This window comes from Oncorhynchus tshawytscha, linkage group LG12 (assembly GCF_018296145.1).
Source record: "Oncorhynchus tshawytscha isolate Ot180627B linkage group LG12, Otsh_v2.0, whole genome shotgun sequence".
Lineage (NCBI taxonomy): Eukaryota > Metazoa > Chordata > Actinopteri > Salmoniformes > Salmonidae > Oncorhynchus > Oncorhynchus tshawytscha.
The window spans coordinates 56,564,735-56,585,508 of record NC_056440.1 but is presented as its reverse complement, the minus strand read 5'-3'; the positions used below and the strand labels follow the sequence as shown (position 1 = coordinate 56,585,508).

General features: G+C 44.8%; 1 protein-coding gene across 16 annotated transcripts in view; it reads left to right on the top strand.

Moving 5' to 3' along the window:
* The window catches only part of LOC112264172 (diacylglycerol kinase zeta), a 137,067-nt gene that overhangs the window by 75,203 nt on the left and 41,090 nt on the right, over nucleotides 1-20,774 (top strand). For 4 of the 16 annotated variants that reach the window (XM_042330811.1, XM_042330808.1, XM_042330809.1 and 1 more), the window contains exons 2-23: nucleotides 3,460-4,655; nucleotides 5,247-5,355; nucleotides 5,544-5,639; nucleotides 6,832-6,909; nucleotides 7,201-7,257; nucleotides 7,867-7,923; nucleotides 8,104-8,187; nucleotides 10,500-10,568; nucleotides 10,679-10,750; nucleotides 13,722-13,838; nucleotides 14,359-14,430; nucleotides 15,242-15,337; nucleotides 15,614-15,696; nucleotides 16,159-16,219; nucleotides 16,588-16,701; nucleotides 17,434-17,574; nucleotides 18,160-18,238; nucleotides 18,428-18,483; nucleotides 18,657-18,719; nucleotides 19,228-19,301; nucleotides 19,408-19,519; nucleotides 19,662-19,861. In XM_042330811.1, coding sequence (XP_042186745.1) covers nucleotides 3,508-4,655; nucleotides 5,247-5,355; nucleotides 5,544-5,639; nucleotides 6,832-6,909; nucleotides 7,201-7,257; nucleotides 7,867-7,923; nucleotides 8,104-8,187; nucleotides 10,500-10,568; nucleotides 10,679-10,750; nucleotides 13,722-13,838; nucleotides 14,359-14,430; nucleotides 15,242-15,337; nucleotides 15,614-15,696; nucleotides 16,159-16,219; nucleotides 16,588-16,701; nucleotides 17,434-17,574; nucleotides 18,160-18,238; nucleotides 18,428-18,483; nucleotides 18,657-18,719; nucleotides 19,228-19,301; nucleotides 19,408-19,519; nucleotides 19,662-19,861 — 3,038 coding nt within the window. In that variant the 5' untranslated portion in view covers nucleotides 3,460-3,507. Of the gene's footprint in view, nucleotides 1-3,459; nucleotides 4,656-5,246; nucleotides 5,356-5,543; nucleotides 5,640-6,831; nucleotides 6,910-7,093; nucleotides 7,144-7,200; nucleotides 7,258-7,866; nucleotides 7,924-8,103; nucleotides 8,188-10,499; nucleotides 10,569-10,678; nucleotides 10,751-13,721; nucleotides 13,839-14,358; nucleotides 14,431-15,241; nucleotides 15,338-15,613; nucleotides 15,697-16,158; nucleotides 16,220-16,587; nucleotides 16,702-17,433; nucleotides 17,575-18,159; nucleotides 18,239-18,427; nucleotides 18,484-18,656; nucleotides 18,720-19,227; nucleotides 19,302-19,407; nucleotides 19,520-19,661; nucleotides 19,862-20,774 lie in introns of those variants that run through there. The other 12 variants (XM_042330816.1, XM_042330821.1, XM_042330817.1 and 9 more) reach the window with 8 other exon arrangements.

Here is a 20,774-nt window from a genome sequence, read left to right as displayed (position 1 = left end):
CACTGAAGAGAAGGTTCATATTAGAGCCAGAAACCCTGAGCGCCGCTCGTGTGCCGGATGCCCGAAAACAAATTCAGTATGTACTTCTAACATATTTGTTTAAAGGCTCAGTCCAGTCAAACAGGTGGTTTCCTATGTTTTGTATATACAGTATTTCCACACTGAGGTTGGAATAATACTGAAAATGATGATAATGCCCATTTAGTGTAAGCTGTTTGAAAAGACTGCCTGAAATGTTTTGATGGGATGGGGTTTTGGCCTGTCTGGTGACATACCAGGCAGTAAATTAGTTAATAAACCAATCAGAACGTGTGTTCCAAACCTCTCTGCTAACAGCTAGTTTTCAATTTCCCCCTCCCCACTCAGACCACTCCCAAACAGTCCTAGCAGAATTCTTGCTTGAGAAATTGCTCTTGCTAAGAAGCTGTTTTTTTGTTGTTGTTTTTTCAATTCAAATGTTTTTTTTAAATCCCAGCCAGGTACTTAATTGTGACCCAGAAATGATTTGATATTGAGATAAAAACGGCTGCACTGGACCTTTTCAAATATATGAATCTGACAGCTACATTACACAGTCAGGGGACATCAAGCTAATAGGCCTCAGTCCTGTTCACTTATGGTGAACTAAATCTCTGTATAATCGGAGAGATTTAGTAAATTCCATATCTAACAAATACAATGTCTCCCTGCACATACAGTGCCTTTGGAAAGTATTCAGACCCCTTCACTTTTTCCACATTTTGTTATGTTACAGCCGTATTCTATTTTTTTATCCTCAGCAATCTACACACAATTCCCCATAATGACAAAGCAAAACAGTTTTTTTTTATGTTGCAAATGTATATAAAAAAATATTAAAAAACAGAAATACCTTATTTACATAAGTATTCAGACCCTTTGCTATGAGACTCAAAATTGAGCTCAGTGGCATTTTGTTTCCATTGATCATCCTTGAGATGTTTCTACAACTTGATTGGAGTCCACCTGTGGTAAATTCAATTGATTGGACATGATTTGGAAAGGCTCACACTTGCCTAATATAAGGTAAAAAAATTGACAGTGCATGTCAGAGCAAACATCTCTTCTGGAGGAAACCTTGCACCATCCCTACAGTGATGCATGGTGGTGGCAGCATCATGCTGTAGGAATGGTTTTCAGCTGCAGGGACTGGGAGACTAGTCAGGATCGAGGCAAAGATGAACGGAGCAAAGTACAGAGAGATCCTTGATGAAAAACCTTCCCCAGAGCGCTCAGGATCTCAGACTGGGGCGAAGGTTCACCTTCCAACAGGACAACGACCCTAATCACTCAGCCAAGACAACGCAGGAGTGGCTTTGGGACAAGTCGCTTAATGTACTTGAGTAGCCCAACCAGAGCCCGGACTTAAACCCGATCGAACATCTCTGGAGAGACCTGAAGCGACGCTCCCCATCCAACCTGACAGAGCCAGAGAGGATCTGCAGAGAAGAAATGGGAGAAACTCCCCAAATATAGGTGTGCCAAGCTTGTAGCGTCATATCCAAGAATACTCGAGGCTGTAATCGCTGCCAAAGGTGCTTCAACATGGTATTGAGTAAAGGGTCTGAATAATTATGTAAATATAATATATGTAGTTTTTTATATAAATTAGCAAACATTTCTAAAAAACAGTTTTTGCGTTGTCATTATGGGGTATTGTGTGCAGATTGAGGGGGGAAAAACAATTGAATAAACCTACAACGTGGAAAAAGTCAAGGGGTCTGAGTACTTTCTGAAGGCACTGTAGATGTATGTGTAAAAACCCTACTATAAATTATCAATAATTTACTGTATACAACTTTTTGAATGTCTACTTTACGTACTGCAGCTGTAAGACCTGTGGATGAATCCCTGCGCTTTAAAGCAAATGTTTGAATCATCTGCGACTGCCGTTAATCATTTTCTCACTAGGCCTTCTCTCATGTCTCTCTTCATGCTGCGTTACAGATGGATTAATGATGCTTGTGTGCCGGAAACAGCCTCTACTCAGCTTGGTCCTTTTATCCCCAGCCTTGGTCGTGCTTCTCTCCCCTCCACATCCCACCTCGCCCCACCCACGCTACCCTCTTGGCCATTTTTGTTATTACTTTACTTTCTGAATGTCTAATGAATTGAATAAGAGATGAGAAGGATCAAAGGCTCCTTTGGCAGGTTCTAGAAATCCATTCAGATTGAAATGAGTGTGTGTGTGTGTGTGTGTGTGTGTGTGTGTGTGTGTGTGTGTGTGTGTGTGTGTGTGTGTGTGTGTGTGTGTGTGTGTGTGCGCGCGGTTTCTTTTCTTTCTCAACGTCTCCCCTCCACAACCAGTCTTAATCACAAGAGAGGTAGAGCGACATGAGAGCATCCATGACATGTATAATAGTTGAAAGGAAAATAAGCCTTTCTATGCCCTATACATATGACACACTTAATGGTTCATCCTCAACACTTCATTAACAGGGGCCTTGGATCTATCGGTCATAAACACTAAGCCTATCTTCTTCATTTGTGGTTCGCATTAGCTGCCTGCCACAGGATGTAAATAGACGCCGTGTCCCTGACGTTGTTGCTTGTCTTCAGCTTGAATCAAAGCATCGACAGGCTAATGCTGCTGAGCACTTCTACTACATGTCACTTCCTGTGAAGGGTATCTGTATCAGTCTGTATGTAATCAGAGAAGGAGGCTCTGGGTGATTATGATGGTCTGAGATCAGTAATACAGCAGCAGCTTGGCATCCTGTGGAGGTTGCCTGAGCCCTGCCCCACTTCTCTACATCACAACTGTGTGTTTATGAATTCACAATTCAGATTGTGATATCTAAGTAAAGATGATCAGGACAATGACTTCCTTTATGAAGTTGATATCCACAATTCCCTTTCATTGTTGGCAGAGGGAAATGCGTTGAATGGAGTTGAGGTTACTGGATAACGACGCATTCTTTGGTTCTGTCAAGTGGCGTATCTGATGAGGTGATTGAACAGAATTTTAAAGGCGGTCGCTAAATATATCCTCTTGCTTTGTGCTGTAGTGGCGTCACAATGGCTATCATGTGATAGGTGACCTGGACTCGGCTCTACTTTCACCAGACAGAACACTACCGAGGTATAGCGTTACAGGTGGTGAGTTATTGAACCGGGGCAGCTGGTCACGTTGCTTGTACTGGAGAATGGAACTGTTATCGCTCTAGATGCATTGACTAATGTCCCTTTGTAAGCAGGTTCAGTTACTGACAGTATCACTAGTCAGCCAATTGAGGTTGCTCTTTGAGCATCTAGGCCCAGATTAGTCTCGTGTGTGCATTACCTTCTCTGGCAGCAGTGTACGAGTTCAGACATTTCACCTTCAGCTTTTCCACACGGGGTGAAAAGAACAGTACTGCATCCCTATTGGTAAGAGTTGGATAGTGACTTGTGTACAGTATTGAAGGTTTTGCTGACAGACTGATTTTTTTGTACCAACAGCCACTGCAGAGGGACATTGAAAAGGGAACCCACAAGCTGTGGGTTGCCATGGACACCTTTTTCCGCCGGCACTTTAGACTGAAAGGTGCGGAACAATGCCAATACAGGCGGCCTGGCGTGGCGGTGCCCACAAGCAAGGCTCGCCGGCGCTCCAGTGTAGGACTGCCCTCTGCTGGCCTGGTCCAACGTAGGCGCTCTAGTGTGGGACTGCCATTCACAGGTCCTGTGGGACGCAGAAGGTCCAGTGCAGGCCTGTCGCCGACTTCTCAATCCCAACGAAGACGTTCCAGTGTTGGCCTGCAGTCAGGTTATGTGGGCCGTAGAAGTTCCAGTGTGGGCTTGGCCTGCGCTGCTCACCAACAACGCAGGCGCTCCAGCGAGGTGCAGGGGTTACCCCACTGTTATTATGGAGGGGGGCAGCTAGTGAGGACCAGATACTACACCAGGCGTCGCTCCAGCACCACCATGGCCTGTGTCAATCCCCGCTTCTCTGTCCGCCGCCGGCGAGCCGCCAAGCTCCGCACCATTGACACCCAACTGCTGGGGCCTTCCATGCTGCTGGCCAGCCTGGTCCAGATGAGTGCGGAGCAGCAGAGGGCACCAGGGGCGCAGGGCGGTGAGGGGGCATCAGGAGAGGGCACTGAGAGCTGCCCCTCCTCCTCGTGCTGCTCCGAGTCAGAAGGGGACAGCTGCAGTCAGAGAGAGTGTAGCACCAGGTCGGAGGGCAGCGGGAGTGAACGAGAGGGGACTGAGGCATCATCATCATCATCATATCCAGAGGGAGAGAGGACGTCTCCATGGCAGGACTGGAATCAGGCTCATAGTATGGCAGCCTTGACGATGGAGAGCATCCAGTCCCGGCCCCTGATCCGCGCCCCGCGCTGCCTGCGCCGTAACTCTTCCCACCTGCTGCCGGCGGAGGCGGTGCACCGTAGCAGGGCGGCCTACGGTGTGCACGGGCACTACCGACGCTCCAGCCAGTTACGGAGACCTTCCACCATCTCCAACAGCGCCTGGCAAGGCAGGCTAGTCCCCGCACCCAGCCGCAGGAGCTCTATAGTGGCCCGCCACTCCTCCCGTTCCCTGTATAGGAACTGTTCCGCTTGCTGGAAGCCCAGGGGCCGCAGGGAGTCCCTCAGCCCCCTGCAGGGTACCTACTACGACCCCCGCCTGGAGACTTGGAGTGGATTCGTCTCGTATGTAGACCCCCTACCTTCGCCTTGGTCACAGACAATGCTTTTGTGTGTGTGTGTATTAGGGAAGTGTGGGGGGGCTTCAATGTCAGAATATACACATCCTGCCCTTCCAACCATACCAGCACTTCCTGGTCTGAAGTGTTGATGTCAGTTAAGCAAGTGTTTGTGTCTAAGCCTGCTGCAGTATGTAACTGCAAACTGGGAAATAGTTCATATTTTACACCAAACTTTGCTGACCTTTTTGTGTTGCTAATATGTAAAGCTAGGAGTTTTGTTTAGTGACTCCTACAGCACCTTTCATGCAGGGTCTCAGTCACACAAACCTGTCAAATACCAAACCTAGACCTCTTGTGTACCTGGCTGCACATTGGCTCAACATTTTGAATGCTGTATATTGTATGACGTCAGATGTACCATTTCATTATTCATCATGTGTGCTGAACCTCTCTCTTTGATCAGAGCCTACTTTGCTTCCATCAGGGGTGAAGAGTGGGTTTCCCCGTTAGGTTGTGATGCAGTATCCCACCGGGCATGTCATCTCAATGATGCTATTGCAATCATTCAAAGGTGTTGCGTCTGTGTCATTTTCAGGAAGGCCATTGCTAAATCGGGTCTACAGCACCTGTCTGCCCAGCCCAGTGCCTCAGCCCTGGCCAAGTTTGACCCAGACAGGGAGATCCGGAGCAGCTGTGACTGGACCGTAAGTGCAGCCTCTGGCCCAGCTCATTGATTTTGTACCCCATAATGAACTACATGCCCCTAATGAGTTTCAGAGTTGTGTACTTTGTTTACCCAGAGGTACTGTTTGGTAGTGGATTCTATGAGCTGAGATTTCCTATTTGTCAGGGTAAAAAAAATAAGGGTGTATTTAATAGACTCTTCCTCCAGGAGAACGCCCTGTATGGGGAGCACATCTGGTTTGAGACAAATGTCTCTGGGGACTTCTGTTACGTCGGAGAGCAGCACTGCTTCGCCAAGACACTGGTGAGTGTGTGTGTGTGTGTGTGTGTGTGTGTGTGTGTGTGTGTGTGTGTGTGTGCGCAGCTACCCCTGGCCCTGCCTGACATCACAAAGCCACAGATGCTTTGACAGGAATGAGCCCAGAGGAAGAGAGGAATGAACTGATTAGAGGAGATGTATTTGTAGTGCATCCCTAAAGCAAGAGGGGGAGTATTAACTCGTCACATTTGTTTTTCATCCGTCAGTGGATGTTACTACACTTCTAGAGAATGCAGATTGTATAGCTCTCTGCAACTGTAAACATTATAGTATGAAAAATGGAGCCATGTTATGAACATAAACGCTGTCTCTTCATTTTTTTGAGAACTGATGGGATTATAAAAAGGGTAACTAGGAAGAGAACCTGTAAAAATGAGCCCAATCTTCTTTTTTCAGATGATGGAGATATGTTTTTTTCGATTGCATTATGTGTATGAGATTTAATTCTGACATCTACGGTGTGTGAATAATATATTGTTTTAATGCAATGCTCTGTACCAGGGGTGTGAAACGCGTTCCATAGAGTGTGCTGGTTTTTGTTTTTCTGTTCATTTAAGACCTAGACAACCAGGTGAGGGGAGTTCCTTGCTAATTAGTGGCCTTATTTCATCAATCAAGTACAAGAGAGGTTTGAACACCCGTAGACACTCGACCCTCCGTGGAATGAGTTTGGCACCCCTTGTGTAGAGGCTCCCTCTGGTGTTCACACAACCATAACACACTTCACCTAAGAAGTACTGCTGCCATCTTGAGGGAGTTGCACCCATAGAGGTAGATAGAGGGCCCTTCTTTGCATCTGTGCCATATAGCTTCTGTGACCGCATGGGCAGTTCCATTGAAGTCTTTCTTCATTTTAAAGTAGTGAAGAGTGAATATTGCCATCTGGAGTGTGTTGTCTGAACAGGTATAAAACCAAGGTTGGTAATTTACTGCCACCTGCAGTTAAGGAATGTTTGCTCAGGTGTATAATTCATTGGCTGATCCCTCCTGATCCCTCTTCAATGGCACTACCCATGCTAAAACAGGCTTTGGGGCACTAGAGCGGTCTATATACGTTTATGGTTGTACCCTTGAATTATCACGTTAAAAGAAAGTAATTTAATTCAGGAAGTTTTCATGTATTACTACAAGATGGGTGATTAAATAATATTCTCTCACTCATCTTTTGTCACCACAGCAAAAATCTGTAGCCCGGAAAAAGTGTGCAGCCTGCAAGATAGTGGTTCACACAATCTGCATAGAACAGCTAGAAAAGGTAAGTTTCAAGCCATTTTCCCAACCAATGCTTCACAAACTTTTCATCCGTTGAACTGTGATTTCACCTGGTTGCAGATAGATGTTAAATTATGTATTATCGTCAAAGTTATGGAAATTAGTTGACAGCATGCGTACCAAGACAAAAATGAGTTGCAAATGTTGAAAAAATACCGTAATATCAGCCTTTTCAGATGTTGTCTCTCAAGGAGACAAAATGTTTCCATCACATCAGGTAAGATGAGATTGAAATGGTAGCCATGCCAACCTAACCCACCCTGCTCCTCTCCAGTTATTCGAGGCTATGCCCTATGAAGACAGCCTGCTTATCGAAGACCCCGCCTTTAGAGTGAGACACTCTGACCTCTCTCAGGCTGCTATGGGATATAACTAGTGCTATAACTAGATCATACTCCTTCTCTAACCCTATCTCACTACGCTACCTGACCCATTGACCTCGCCCTCCAATGCTGCACTCTGATTGGGTCATTCTCTGGATAATCAAAGCTGTTTTCCAAATTGGGCTGCTTTGATTGGTCGTCGAATACATTAGGTTGCTTATTGCTAGAGATGTTTAGTTGCTGAATCTCCCTTTTTCCAAAATGTCTTTAACTTGTTCCCATAACTCTGCTAATCTGAGGGTTAGTTTATATCTATTGTTTATACTTTATCTGATGCCGTTATGGTGCTGTTATGGTGGAGGTAAAGGTGAAGAGCTGGTTGCAACACTGACCTAGTAACACATATTGCACCACAGGTTTCCCTTTTCAGTAACGACTTCTAGGTGAACAAGAACTTCAGCATGTTCACTTTAACCTCATACCTCTCCCGTTGGCCCTTTTTGGATAACTGATTCAGCATTCTATTTTGGTGCAGGGGTTTGTCTAACAACATATTGGAAACAGCGACCAACAAAATAAATCCATGTTTGAAACCATTTGTTTTCTGTACCATGTAGATAAACTTTAGGTGTAAACCGTCATTCAGGGAATCGGGGTCTAGGAATATACGAGAGGTAAGTGCCAATACATTTTATTTCCATTTGATCAGCACGATCATGATACTCATGCTCATACTTTATTTTCACGCATTTTTCGTCTTCCTTTGCCTTTGTCTTGTCATTCTATGTGTCTGTCTCCTCCTGTCCCTGCTTCCCTTTTTCCCCTTGACCTTCTCTCTTGACCTTTGACCTTAGCCAGTCCTCCAAAGACAAGGTGCTCTAAAGTGCCTCAGGCGGATGGCTAACTGCATGGCCACCCCTTTCCTGAGCCAGTCCCAGGTACCATCCCACCCGAACTCCCCAGATCACCCCAACCAAAAGCCACAGTTATGGGGGCAGTAAGAGAGTAATGCCTGACTAGTTGATGCCTGACTAATGATTTCAAAGACTGGGTAACCCCATATCCTATAGTCCTCCAGAGCTAGCTTTCGGTGTCCAAGTTAAAATCCCCTCATCATACATTCGCATTTCAAAATTGTAGTAATTTTCCAACACTCTTATCCAAAACGACCTACATTCATCTTAAGATGGCTATTTGAGACAACATATCACAATCGTTTCAAGTACATTTTCCCTCAACAAAGTATTCATCGGGCAAAGTCAGTGCTGGTGGGACAAGAAGTGTTTTTTGTGTGTGTTTTTTGAGGGGTGGGGGGTGTCGGAGGCGCCATACCTCTGACTGGGCTGAGCTGCCCTCCCGTAGTGATTATAGGGCCAAGAGACCAGAGGTGGCAGAACGGAGTGCTCAGGTTGGTATGTAGGGCTTGAACATAGTCTGAAGATAAAGAGGTGCAGGTCCCCTTGCTGGTCCGTAGCTTCGGCCAGAAGCCAGTGGAGTGTGCGGAGGAGCAGGGTGACATGGGAGAACTTAGGAAGGTTGAACACTAGGCGGGCTGCAGCATTCTAGATAAGTTGCAGGAGTTTGATGGCAATGTGGGGAGCCCAACCAATAGAGTTGCAGTAGTCTAGACGGGAGCTGACAAGTGCCTCAATTAGGACATGCGCTGCTTCCTGTGTGAAGAAACGTTGTACTCTACGGATGTTGTAGAGCATAAAACTGCAGGAGCGAGTCACTGCTTTGATGTTTTCAGAAAACGACAGGGTGTTGTCCAGGGTCACTCCAAGGTTCTTTGCACTCTGGGAAGGGGACACCGTGGAGTTGTCAACCGTGATGGAGAGTTCTTGAAGTGGACAGGCCTTCCCAGGGAGGAAGAGCCATTTGGTCAAGGTTGAGCTTGAGGTGGTGGGTCGACATCCAAGCTGAGAAGTCTGACAGGCACACAGAAGATGCGTGTCACCACCTTGGTGTCAGAATGGGGAAGGGAGAAGAGAAGTTGAGTGTCATCCACATAGCAATGATAGGAGAGACCATGTGAGGATATGATGGTGCCGAGTGACTTTGTGTAAAGAAAAAAAGGAGGGCCTAGAACCGAGCCTTTGGAGACACCAATTGTGAGATCACGTGGTGCAGACACAGATCCTCTTTATGCCACTTGGTAGGAGTGACCTGCCAGGTAGGATGCAATCCAGGAGGGTGCAGAGCCTGAGACGCCCAGCCCTAAGAGGGTGGAGAGGAGGATCTGATCGTTCACGGTGCCAAAGGCACTGGATAGATCTAAGAGGAGGAGAACAAAGGAGAGCGAGAGTCAGCTTAGTCAGAGCGGAGAGCCTCTGTGACACAGAGGAAAGCGGTCTCAGTTGAATGAGCTGCCTTAGGGTAAAGAAGTTAGTTCTGAGAGAAATAACCAGAGAGTTGGTCAGAGACAGCACGCTCAAATGTTTTGGAATGAAGAAATGAAGCGATACCGGTTTGTAGTTTTTGACGTCAGAGGCCGAATGTTGGTTTCTTGAGGAGGGGAGCAACTCTGGCCATCTTGAAGTCAGAGGGGACGCAGCCAGGGATCAGGGAGTTGATGAGGGAAGTGAAAAATGGGAGAATGTCTACAAAAATGATATGGTGAAGAGATGCGGGGATGTTGTCGGACGGCCGGACCTCAATCGTCACAGGATTTCATCTGGAGAGAGCGGGGAGAAGGAGATCAAGGCATATAGTAGTGTGTGTGTGGGACCAGTGGACTGAGTGAAAGAGGAATGGATGTCGTAAAACTTTTTTTTTGCAAAGTCATCCGCAGACAGTGAGGAGAGAGGTGAAGGATTAAGGAGGAAAGAGAAAGTGGAGAATAGTTTCCCAGGTTTGGAGGTGGAAGCTTGAAATTTAGAGTGATAGGAAGCAGCTTTAGCAGTGGATACAAAGGAAGAGAAGGTAGAGAGGAGGGAGTGGAAGGATGATAGGTATTCCAGAAGTTTCGTTTTCTTCCATTTCTATTCAGCTGCCCAGAGCCCTGTTCTGTTAGCGTACCACACATAGTCATTATTACCACAGAACTGGGTTTATAATGGAGTCCTATACACAATAATGTTCACTGTGTCTGGCCAAACCTCTGACATCGCTAATGATAAACTCAACACAAGCTTTCCCTGATCTCACTCACCATTGTCTACATGTACTAAAAAATTGGAAATCCACAGTATTTTAAATTGCGAATTTGTGAGTGAGTTGATTAATGTGTTTATGAACGTCGGTTTTCCAGCCCACCGTAGTGCGGCACCATTGGGTCCACCGGAGGCGCCAGGATGGGAAGTGTCGCCAGTGCGGGAAGGTGAGCATGGTTATAATATCAATTCATTCATTTGCAGGATTAACAATCTGATGAAACAAGTTCTTCTTGAGGGTACGTTACATCTTATATCTGATTTAATTTCTCTCCAGGGTTTCCAGCAGAAGTTTGCCTTTCATAGCAAAGAGATTGTGGCCATCAGCTGTTCATGGTGTAAACAGGCAGTAAGTTGGAAGGTTGATTGTACTGTACAGATGTAGGATCTTAATTTGACCAGTATTTTCGCAGCTACATAATCCTACAGCAATGTCACCTAGTCTGAGAGAGATTTGCATGTTTATCCAAACTTCACACCAGGGTAAGCTTACATGAAACACAGCCCTTATTTTAAGTGTTTCTAAAATCCCCTACGGGAAAAATGACTGGTGGGAAAATGATTGGGACCATTTCCCTGTTTGACCGCTAGGTTTTATGGGTATTATGACACATCCACTGTGGGGCTCTATTTGATATTTATATATGATTGATGTTATGTTTGTAAATTGGTCTATTGTAAATTCAGTCTATAACTGAGAAACCGATTTAAAATCTACTACTAATATTAGCTGGCCAAAATTAGGCTACATGAAAAGTGCAACACTGTTAATACACAGTTGAAGTCGGAAGTTTATATACACTTATGTTGGAGTCATTAAAACTAGTTTTTCAACCACTCCACAAATTTCTTGTTAACAAACTATAGTTTTGGCAAGTCTGTTGGGACATCTAATTTGTGTATGACAAAAGTAATTTTTTCATCAATTGTTTACAGACAGATTATTTCACTTATAATTCACTGTATCACAATTCCAGTGGGTCAGAAGTTTAAATACACTAAGTTGACTGTGCCTTTAAACAGCTTGGAAAATTTCAGAACATCATGTCATGGCTTTAGAAGCTTCTTATAAGATAATTTACATCATTTGAGTCAATTGGATGTGTACCTGTGAATGTATTTCAAGGCCTGCCTTCAAAGTCAGTGCCTCTTTGCTTGACATCATGGGAAAATCAAAAGAAATCAGCCAAGACCTCAGAAAATTTTAGAACTCCACAAGTCTGGTTCATCCTTGGGAGCAATTTCCAAATGCCTGGTACGACACTCATCTGTACAAACAATAGTACGCAAGTATAAACACCATGGGACCACGCAGCTGTCATACCGCTCAGGAAGGAGACTGTCTCCTAGTTCTGTCTCATAGAGATGAATGTACTTTGGTGCAAATCAGAACAACAGCAAAGGACCTTGTGAAGATGCTGGAGGAAACCGGTACAAAAGTATCTGTATCCACAGTAAAACGAGTCCTATATCGAGATAACACAAATGACTTGTTAACAAACTATAGTTTTGGCAAATCGGTTAGGACATCTACTTTGTGCATGACACAAGTAATTTTTCCAACAATAATTGTTCACAGACAGATTATTTCACTTATAATTCACTGTATCACAATTCCAGTGGGTCAGAGGTTTACATACACTAAGTTGACTGTGCCATTAAACAGCTTGGAAAATTCTAGAAAATTATGTCATGGCTTTAGAAGCTTCTGATAGGCAAATTGACATAATTTGAGTCAATTGGAGGTGTACCTGTGGATGTATTTCAAGGCCTACCTTCAAACTCAGTGCCTCCTCGCTTGAAATCATGGGAAAATCAAAAGACATCAGCCAAGACCTCAAGACCACAAGTCTGGTTCATCCTTGGGAGCAATTTCCAAACGCCTGACGGTACCTCATTCATCTGTACAAACAATAGTACGCAAGTATAAACACCATGGGACCACGCAGCCGTCATACCACTCAGGAAGGAGACACGTTCGTTCTGTCTCCTAGAGACGAACGTTCTTTGGTGTGAAAAGTGAAAATCGATCCCGGAACAACAGTAAAGGACCTTGTGAAGATGCTGGAGGAAACAGGTACAAAAGTATCTATATCCACAGTAAAACGAGTCCTATATCGAGATAACCTGAAAGGCCGCTCAGCAAGGAAGAAGCCACTGCTCCAAAACCGCCATAAAAAAGCCAGACTACGGTTTGCAACTGCACATGGCGACAAAGATTGTACTTTTTGGAGAAATGTCCTCTGGTCTGATGAAACAAAAATAGAACTGTTTGGCCATAATGACCATCATTATGTTTAGAGGAGAAAGGGGGAGGCTTGCAAGCCGAAGAACATTGTGAAGCACGGGGGTGGCAGCATCATGTTGTGGGGGTGCTTTGCTGCAGTATGGACTGGTGCACTCCACAAAATAGATGGCATCATGAGGCAGGAAATTTATGTGGATATATTGAAGCAACATCTCAAGACATCAGTCAGGAAGTTAAAGCTTGGTCGCAAATGGATCTTCCAAATGGACAATGACCCTAAGCATACTTCCAAAGTTGTGGACAACAAAGGACAACAAAGTCAAGGTATTGGAGTGGCCATCACAAAGCCCGTACCTCATTCCTATAGAAACTTTGTGGGCAGAACTGACAAAACGTGTGCAAACAGGGAGGCCTTACAAACCTGACTCAGTTACACCAGCTCTGTCAGGAGGAATGGGCCAACATTCACCCAACTTATTGTGGGAAGCTTGTGGAAGGCTACCCGACACGTTTGACCCAATTTAAGCAATTTAAAGGCAATGCTACCAAATACTAATTGCGTGTATGTAAACCTCTCACCCACTGGGAATTTGATGAAAGAAATAAAAGCTGAAACAAGTCATTCTCTCCGCTATTATTCTGACATTTCACACTCTTAAAATAAAGTGGTGATCCTAACTGACCAAAGACAGGGCATTGTTACTAGGATTAAATGTCAGGAATTGTGAAAAACTGAGTTTAAATGTATTTGGCTAAGGTGTATGTAAACTTCCGACTTCAGGGAATACATGTAAATCACAAGGCTCATCTGCATGGATGATGATGACGTGTGTCTGTATGCTTTATGCTTATGTGAGACATTTGTGTGAGTGTCTGTGTTGAATGACAACACTTCCAATGAATATGGATGTGTGAGATCACTGGTGTATTCACCCTCTGTAAAAGTTGTATGTATGTTTATGTGAGACAGTTGTGTGAGGGTCTGTGTTGAGTGTTTTAAAGGAATGATGTGTGTTGGTGTGTGTTGTGCTCACTGCTGCCGTCCTTTCCTCTGTCCTTCTCCCTACTCTAGTATCACAACAAGGTGTCCTGCTTCATGCTGCAGCAGATCGAGGAGTCCTGCTCCCTGGGTGCTCATGCCTCTGTCATCGTACCCCCTACTTGGATCCTCCGGGTTCGCAGACCTCAGGTAAAAAAAACAAAATTATGAATAAAATGTTGTTGTTTTTTAAATAGATGTATATTGTCACATGCACTGGATAGGTACAGTGAAATGTTGTTTTACAGTGTTGGCCATAGTAGGTTGGTGCCTCCGGAGCAAATTAAAGTTACGTGCCTTGCTCAAGGTCAGAGATTGTTCACCTTGTTGGCCCGGGTATTTGAACCAGCGACCTTTTTGAACCAACACTCTAACCACTACACTACCTGCTGCCCCGACAGTCACAAAATACACCGTCACACAATACACCTCCAAGTATTCAGATATTCACTGCCACCATGCGAGTTTACAACGTGCAATGGTATGCTTCCCCAAATACTTTGTGGTGCCATTGCACTGCGAAGCCAACAGAGGGTGGCAGTCATCCGTTAGTTTGAGCTGTCAACAGTTCTGATAAATTACAGTGTATTATTTACAGTTGATCAAATGCTGTTCCTTATATAAATGGAATACCAGCGTGACAGTTAATCCTCATGTGTTATTCTTTCAGACCTCGCTAAAGGCGAGCAAAAAGAAAAAACGAACCTCGTTTAAGCGCAAGTCCAGCAAAAAGGGAGTAGAGGTGAGTTCATCATCCATTGCAAGTGGCATTTCCTACCGTTTGTAATGTGAGGAGATGTACGTAACTGAAACGTCCTTTGCTGATTAGTCTGAGGGGCATCATTTCCATTTATACCGCATCTGTTGTGAACTGTTCAATTGGTTTTACATTGAAATATTATACATGAAGTACATACTTATGAAATGGTAACGAAAAGGGCATTGTCAAACTAATGACGAGGTATTATCGATGTAGACAGTCTTGACCCTTATCAAATCACTGCTGACACCACCCAGCCAGGGACACAGGATGTGCTTGTCAATACATACTTCCTGGCGACATCCAGTGTCCAATACCATGGCTTGAATGCATTTACATGACAAGTGCATGTATAGAAATAATTCTCTCTCTTGTCTGGCCTTGCGTCGGTTAGCCAGCCCTCCAAAGACAAGGCGCTCTAAAGTGCTTCAGACGGAGCCAGTCCCAGGTACCATCCCACCCCAACTCCCCAGATCACCCCAGAAACCACAGTTATGGAGACCGTATTGATCAATTTAACTGTGCACAGTGTTAGACAACTGTATACTCTTTGGCTATACTATGTCTCGTAGAGAGTAGGAAGTATCCACGCAGCGTCAGCTCTATGCCATTTTCATTTTAGTGAGTTAATTTGGCATAATGTTAAATGAGTCTGACGCGATAGTTTATAACAAAACACCAGTAAAAGCAGTTCTCCCCTTAGGAAAGCAACACTGTACAATCAGTCTCATCTTTCACCTCTCTAAATGCATCCCTTTATTTCCTCTGCCCCTCTCCCTTCCTCTTTGTGCAGGAGGCGCGCTGGAAGCCCTTCATAGTTAGACCCATTCCCTCTCAGCTCATGAAGCCGCTGTTGGTGTTTGTCAACCCAAAGAGTGGGGGGAATCAGGTGAGAGACGTGCTGTCTGTGCTGGAGCTGTCAGTGCAGGCCCAGTGGGCCGAGGCCAACACCAGTCACAGGTGTAATCCCGACTGGTCTGTGAGATGAATCACTGTCTGTGTCTTAAAGAGTCTTTCAGCAGTCCGGTCATACCTCTCATACCTCACGCATTTCTCTGGATCACTCAATAATATACTAGTCAGTTAATCAAATACTTTTTTATTATGATGATGATGATGATGATAATGAGGAACTGGTAGTAATTGTACTCCTACTCATTTTCAGGGAGCCAAGATTATCCAGTCGTTCATGTGGTACCTGAACCCTCGCCAAGTATTTGACCTGAGTCTGGGAGGACCCAAGGATGGGTAAGTTTCTCAAAAATAGCCGGTGCAAACTTTGTACTAAGTCCCGACTTGTTACTGACTCTGGCCCTTAAAAATAAATCTCATCATCATTGCGTATAGGTCTTGGAGCTCTTCCATTACTCTGTGCTCACTGGCGCAAAGCTCCTTCTCATTAGATCTAATATATGCATGTATGTGTGTGTATATATATATATATATATATATATATATCTCTCTCTGAACCAAAAGAAGTCGTTCTAATTCCAAGTATTATTTTGATATTATTTTTTGCTCTTCCTATGGATACACTATGCTATTATTCTGTCTGCCCAGGAGCCATTTGCGGTGTAGGACTCCCCTTCACTGTGAATGCTGACGATTTTAACTGAGTGTGGGAGACCTTCTTTAACAGGCTTGATACTGTGGACTGACTGTGACAGAAAGCTAGAAGTTTGATTTTGTCTCTTGCTCTGTCTCTCCAAGGTTAGAAATGTACCGTAAGGTGCATAACCTGAGGATACTGGCATGCGGAGGGGATGGCACGGTGAGTAGAAACAACAGCAATGCCAACAGCAATCTTTTTAAGCAATGCACAGACATTCCTGAACTATTTTAGCAGCAAACTTTACTTTGTGATCAGTCAAATAACAGCACACAGTGTCTGGTGTTTTCCCTTAAAGGCGTTTGACCCCCATCTTAGTGATCTAAGCCCTGAACTTTGATGGTTATCTAAGTGATTGAACAGCAACACACACTATGCTGCAGGTGCAGTTTGTTAAGCTGTTTAAACATGTATTCCTTAAGCAAGGACAATAACAATGTTTGGCATGTTGTTGAAGGGCACATCACATGACGTTTTTGATAATATGTCTGTTGTATGGTGTGTGTGTGTGTGTGTGTGTGTGTGTGTAGGTGGGTTGGATCCTGTCTGCTCTGGACCAGCTCCAACTGAACCCCCAGCCTGCAGTAGCCATCCTGCCTCTGGGGACAGGCAACGACCTGGCCAGGACCCTCAACTGGGGGGGTGTGAGTATCTCAACCATATCTGGACAACATATACACGGAGTGTACATTAGGAACACTTTTTTAAATATTGAGTTAGCAGCCCCCCCCAGAACAACCTCAATACCTCAGGGCATGGACTCTACGAGGTGTCGAAAGTGTTCCACAGGGATGCTGGCCCATGTTCACCTCAATGCTTCCCACAGTTGTGTCAAGTTGGCTGGATGTCCTTTGGACGGTGAACTATTCTTGATACACACCGGAAACTGTTGAGCGTTATAAATAATAAAAACTGCAGCGTTGCAGTTCTTGACACACTCAAACCTGTCTATATGTGCCCTCTGAATGGCACACATACACAACCCATGTCTCAATTGTCTCGAGGCTTAAAAATCCTTCATTAACCCGGACTCCTCCCCTTCGTCTCCACTGATTTTGTAGTGGATTTAACAGGTGACACCAATAAGGGAGCACAGCTTTCACCTGGATTCACCTGGTAAATGCAGGTGCAGGTGTTCCTAATATTTTATACAGTCGGTGTATACCCCTCAAAGCTGTGCTTTTCCATAGTCGTTGAACAATGCAGGTGCACAGTTAACTCTGTAGAGGGCACCAGAATCATGACTATAGCCGCTTATTATTTTCTTGAAAAATGTCTTGAAGAATTGATATCCCTCAGGAGGAACGAGCTGCTTTCTACAATGAACTGTGTTTAATACTCTTGGTGTTTTCCTTCTCTATTCCTCCCCTCTCCAGGGTTACACAGATGAGCCGGTGTCTAAGATCCTGTCTCATGTAGAGGATGGGAACGTCGTCCAGCTCGACCGGTGGAATCTAATAGTGGAGGCCAACCAGGATGCTGTTGCAGAGGAGAGGGATGAGCAGCAGACAGACAAGGTGAACAAACCCCCTCTCGTCCCAGATCCTGTACTGTAGACATGGACTGTCAACACATGATGGTGTGGATGCGTGATGCAGGGAATGAGGATTTGAACTTAGTGCCTGCTCTTTTACCTGGTGTGTTACTGGTGTGTTTGTAATTACAGCGTAAATCAGGTCTTGACTGTGATGAGTTCATCGAGCCCCAGAGAACTAACCTCTGTATAATGTCACAATATCATTTGTTTATTGTGAATAGGGTCATGGCTGGCCACACACCAAAATACCTCAGTGACCTTTCCATTATTTAATGGTTAGTTAGTTCTAAAAGTTGAGAGAGTTTATCAACTAGAAGCACAATGTTGCTCTACGACCTCAAACATGATGTATTATTATTATTATTTTTATGTTTACGGCAGTGAGGGTAGTCTGGGGTGACTGAAGACCGTAGGACTGAGGATGGAGTTGGGCTCAGCAGTATACTCCGGTTTAGTGTTGAAATGTCAACATTTGACACTGTGATTTCGGATGTATTGGTGATGTATTGGTGATATTGCGTCTGGGATTAACACATTTCTTTGTACGGGTTTTGTTTTTCCGCAGCTCCCCCTCGACGTCTTCAACAACTACTTCAGCCTCGGCTTCGACGCACACGTAACACTAGAATTCCACGAGTCTCGAGGTTGTATTTCCGATCGATCTCTTAACGTTGACCACCCATGTAATGCCATTGTTGGGGATAAATCTGTGCTATCCATAGATGGCTCACATCGACAGTAGCAAATGATGCTGTGTGTATCTACTGTATGCCAAATCATTGTGCCATAATTACTCACAACCTATCATGCCTTCTATAACCAACGCTCCTCAGAGGCCAACCCGGAGAAATTCAACAGCCGCTTTCGGAACAAGATGTTCTATGCAGGGGTGGGTACAGTTGTGTTTTCTAAACAGGAGAAATCCTATTTTCTCACCATTATCATCACTTTTACCATTTTGTAGTGATAGTAATTGTTGTATTTGTGGCCATAGCTTTAGTTGTGTCAATGTTTTCTATTGATAATCTACAAGCTTGATTCTCTGTTGCTCCTTCTAACCAGACGGCCTTCTCGGACTTCCTCATGGGCAGCTCCAAAGACTTAGCCAAACACATCAAGGTCGTGGTGAGTTCAACTGACCATTACACGGACCTTGGCTGCAGCTCAGATTGTGTGACGTCATTCCACAACGGGTTCAAGTTCAAATCTAAATCCGTTAACAGGAATTTCACCCTTCATAGTAAAAGTAGTTAGTGCAGAAATAAAATTGACCCCAGTTTGAGAGCCGAGGCTCCATTCTGAGCTTGTATATTAGGTAGGTTGTAAGGATCACATCTCATTAGACTGACAGATGTCTTCTTCACTGTCAGTCAGTCAGAATGTGGCACCTTTCAAAGGGTACATTTTATAAGGCCATGTGAGAGCTTTTCCGGGAATGATCTGAGTGCGTATGTGTACAGTAATGGAGACGCCTGTCTGTCTGTCTGTCTGTCTGTCTGTCTGTCTGTCTGTCTGTCTGTCTGTCTGTCTGTCTGTCTGTCTGTCTGTCTGTCTGTCTGTCTGTCTGTCTGTCTGTCTGTCTGTCTGTCTGTCTGTCTGTCTGTCTGTCTGTCTGTCGGTCTCCTCTCGGTAGTGCGACGGCACCGACCTCACCTCAAAGGTTCAGGATCTGAAGCTGCAGTGCCTGGTGTTCCTCAACATTCCCAGGTTAGCAGCCTCAATGTTATATATGACATGTTACAATTTTGTCACTGTCGTAATGGAGGCTGTAGGCTAAGTTAGGCACCTAACCATGTGTGTATGTGTGTACTAGATACTGTGCTGGTACCATGCCATGGGGCAACCCAAGCGAGCACCATGACTTTGAGCCACAACGGCATGACGATGGCTGCATTGAAGTTATCGGCTTCACCATGACCTCTCTGGTATTCACCTATCAACTTGAATTTGTCTGTGTGTTAGAAACATAAGTTAGTAGATTTAATGAAATGGATGAGTCAGTTTCTTTTTGTCCTAGTCGTGACCTTGCTCTGATGGATGATCGTCTCGTCCTCCCTGGTGCTGTAGGCCACGCTGCAGGTCGGAGGTCATGGTGAGCGGCTGAACCAGTGCAGAGAGGTGACCCTCACCACCTACAAGTCCATCCCCATGCAGGTAGATGGGGAGCCGTGCAAGCTAGCCCCCTCCACCATCCGTATCTCCCTGAGGAACCAAGCGAACATGGTGCAGAAGGCAAAGAGGAGGACATCTATTCCGCTGCTCAATGAGTGAGTAATACAGTCCAGGTTAAGGTCAGAATCCTTAACATCAATCCGCTATGGAGACTTTCGATAGTGTACTTTGTTTAGTCTTTTGCGCTGTCGGCAGGTTGCCTCTGTTGTCATAACGGTTCTTGTGGAGTTGGAAGTTATTGTAATGCATTCCACAAGTGTCCTCGACCGAGCCGAAGGTCGCTCTTCAATTTCTTGCTGTGTGATTTTTAAGTGGCATGCGGGTGTGGCACGCAGGTGTCCTCGACGCTAGCCCGTGGGATTCATTTGCAAGAGTGGTTGAAGCGCTGACAAAGACTTGTGAATGTAAAATAATCTAAGCCGACGAGGGGAAACAAACAAACAAACACACAAAAAAACATTCATCAAAGTCAACATGGCCTTGCTAGCATCTTCCTTTTCTCTCCATCAGTAGTCTTCGTCATATCAGTCTGTCTGTCTACAGGCTGAAAATCAGATGTATTATCAGAATGAACCGCCCTATTGATTTACATGGTAATTGCGTTACCTTTTGTCAAACCTGTTGTAATGTTTTTTTTGCTAATTTCATACTTCGCTGATTCTGATGTCTCGCGACAATGTGTTGACTTGCTGACGGAGGGGAATTATGAGTCCTCCGTGTACAGGATTGAAATGTCGGCGGGGAGGGGGGACTAATTCAATGATTGTGTTTACAGAAGCCTGTTTTAGCTGAGATTAAAGACATGGTCGTCCAAAACATTATTTGTGATACCGTTCTTCCTTTTTGCAAAGTTGGTTAGAATGGCCCGACCTTCTGTGAAGCAAAACACCAGGCATTTGGACAGAAAGTAAGAATGATAAGATGCAAATGACCCAGCTGTATTCACTTCTACACTGATTACATTTTTTGCGATCATACCCCGACATTACCCCGATCTCTCCAAGGTGG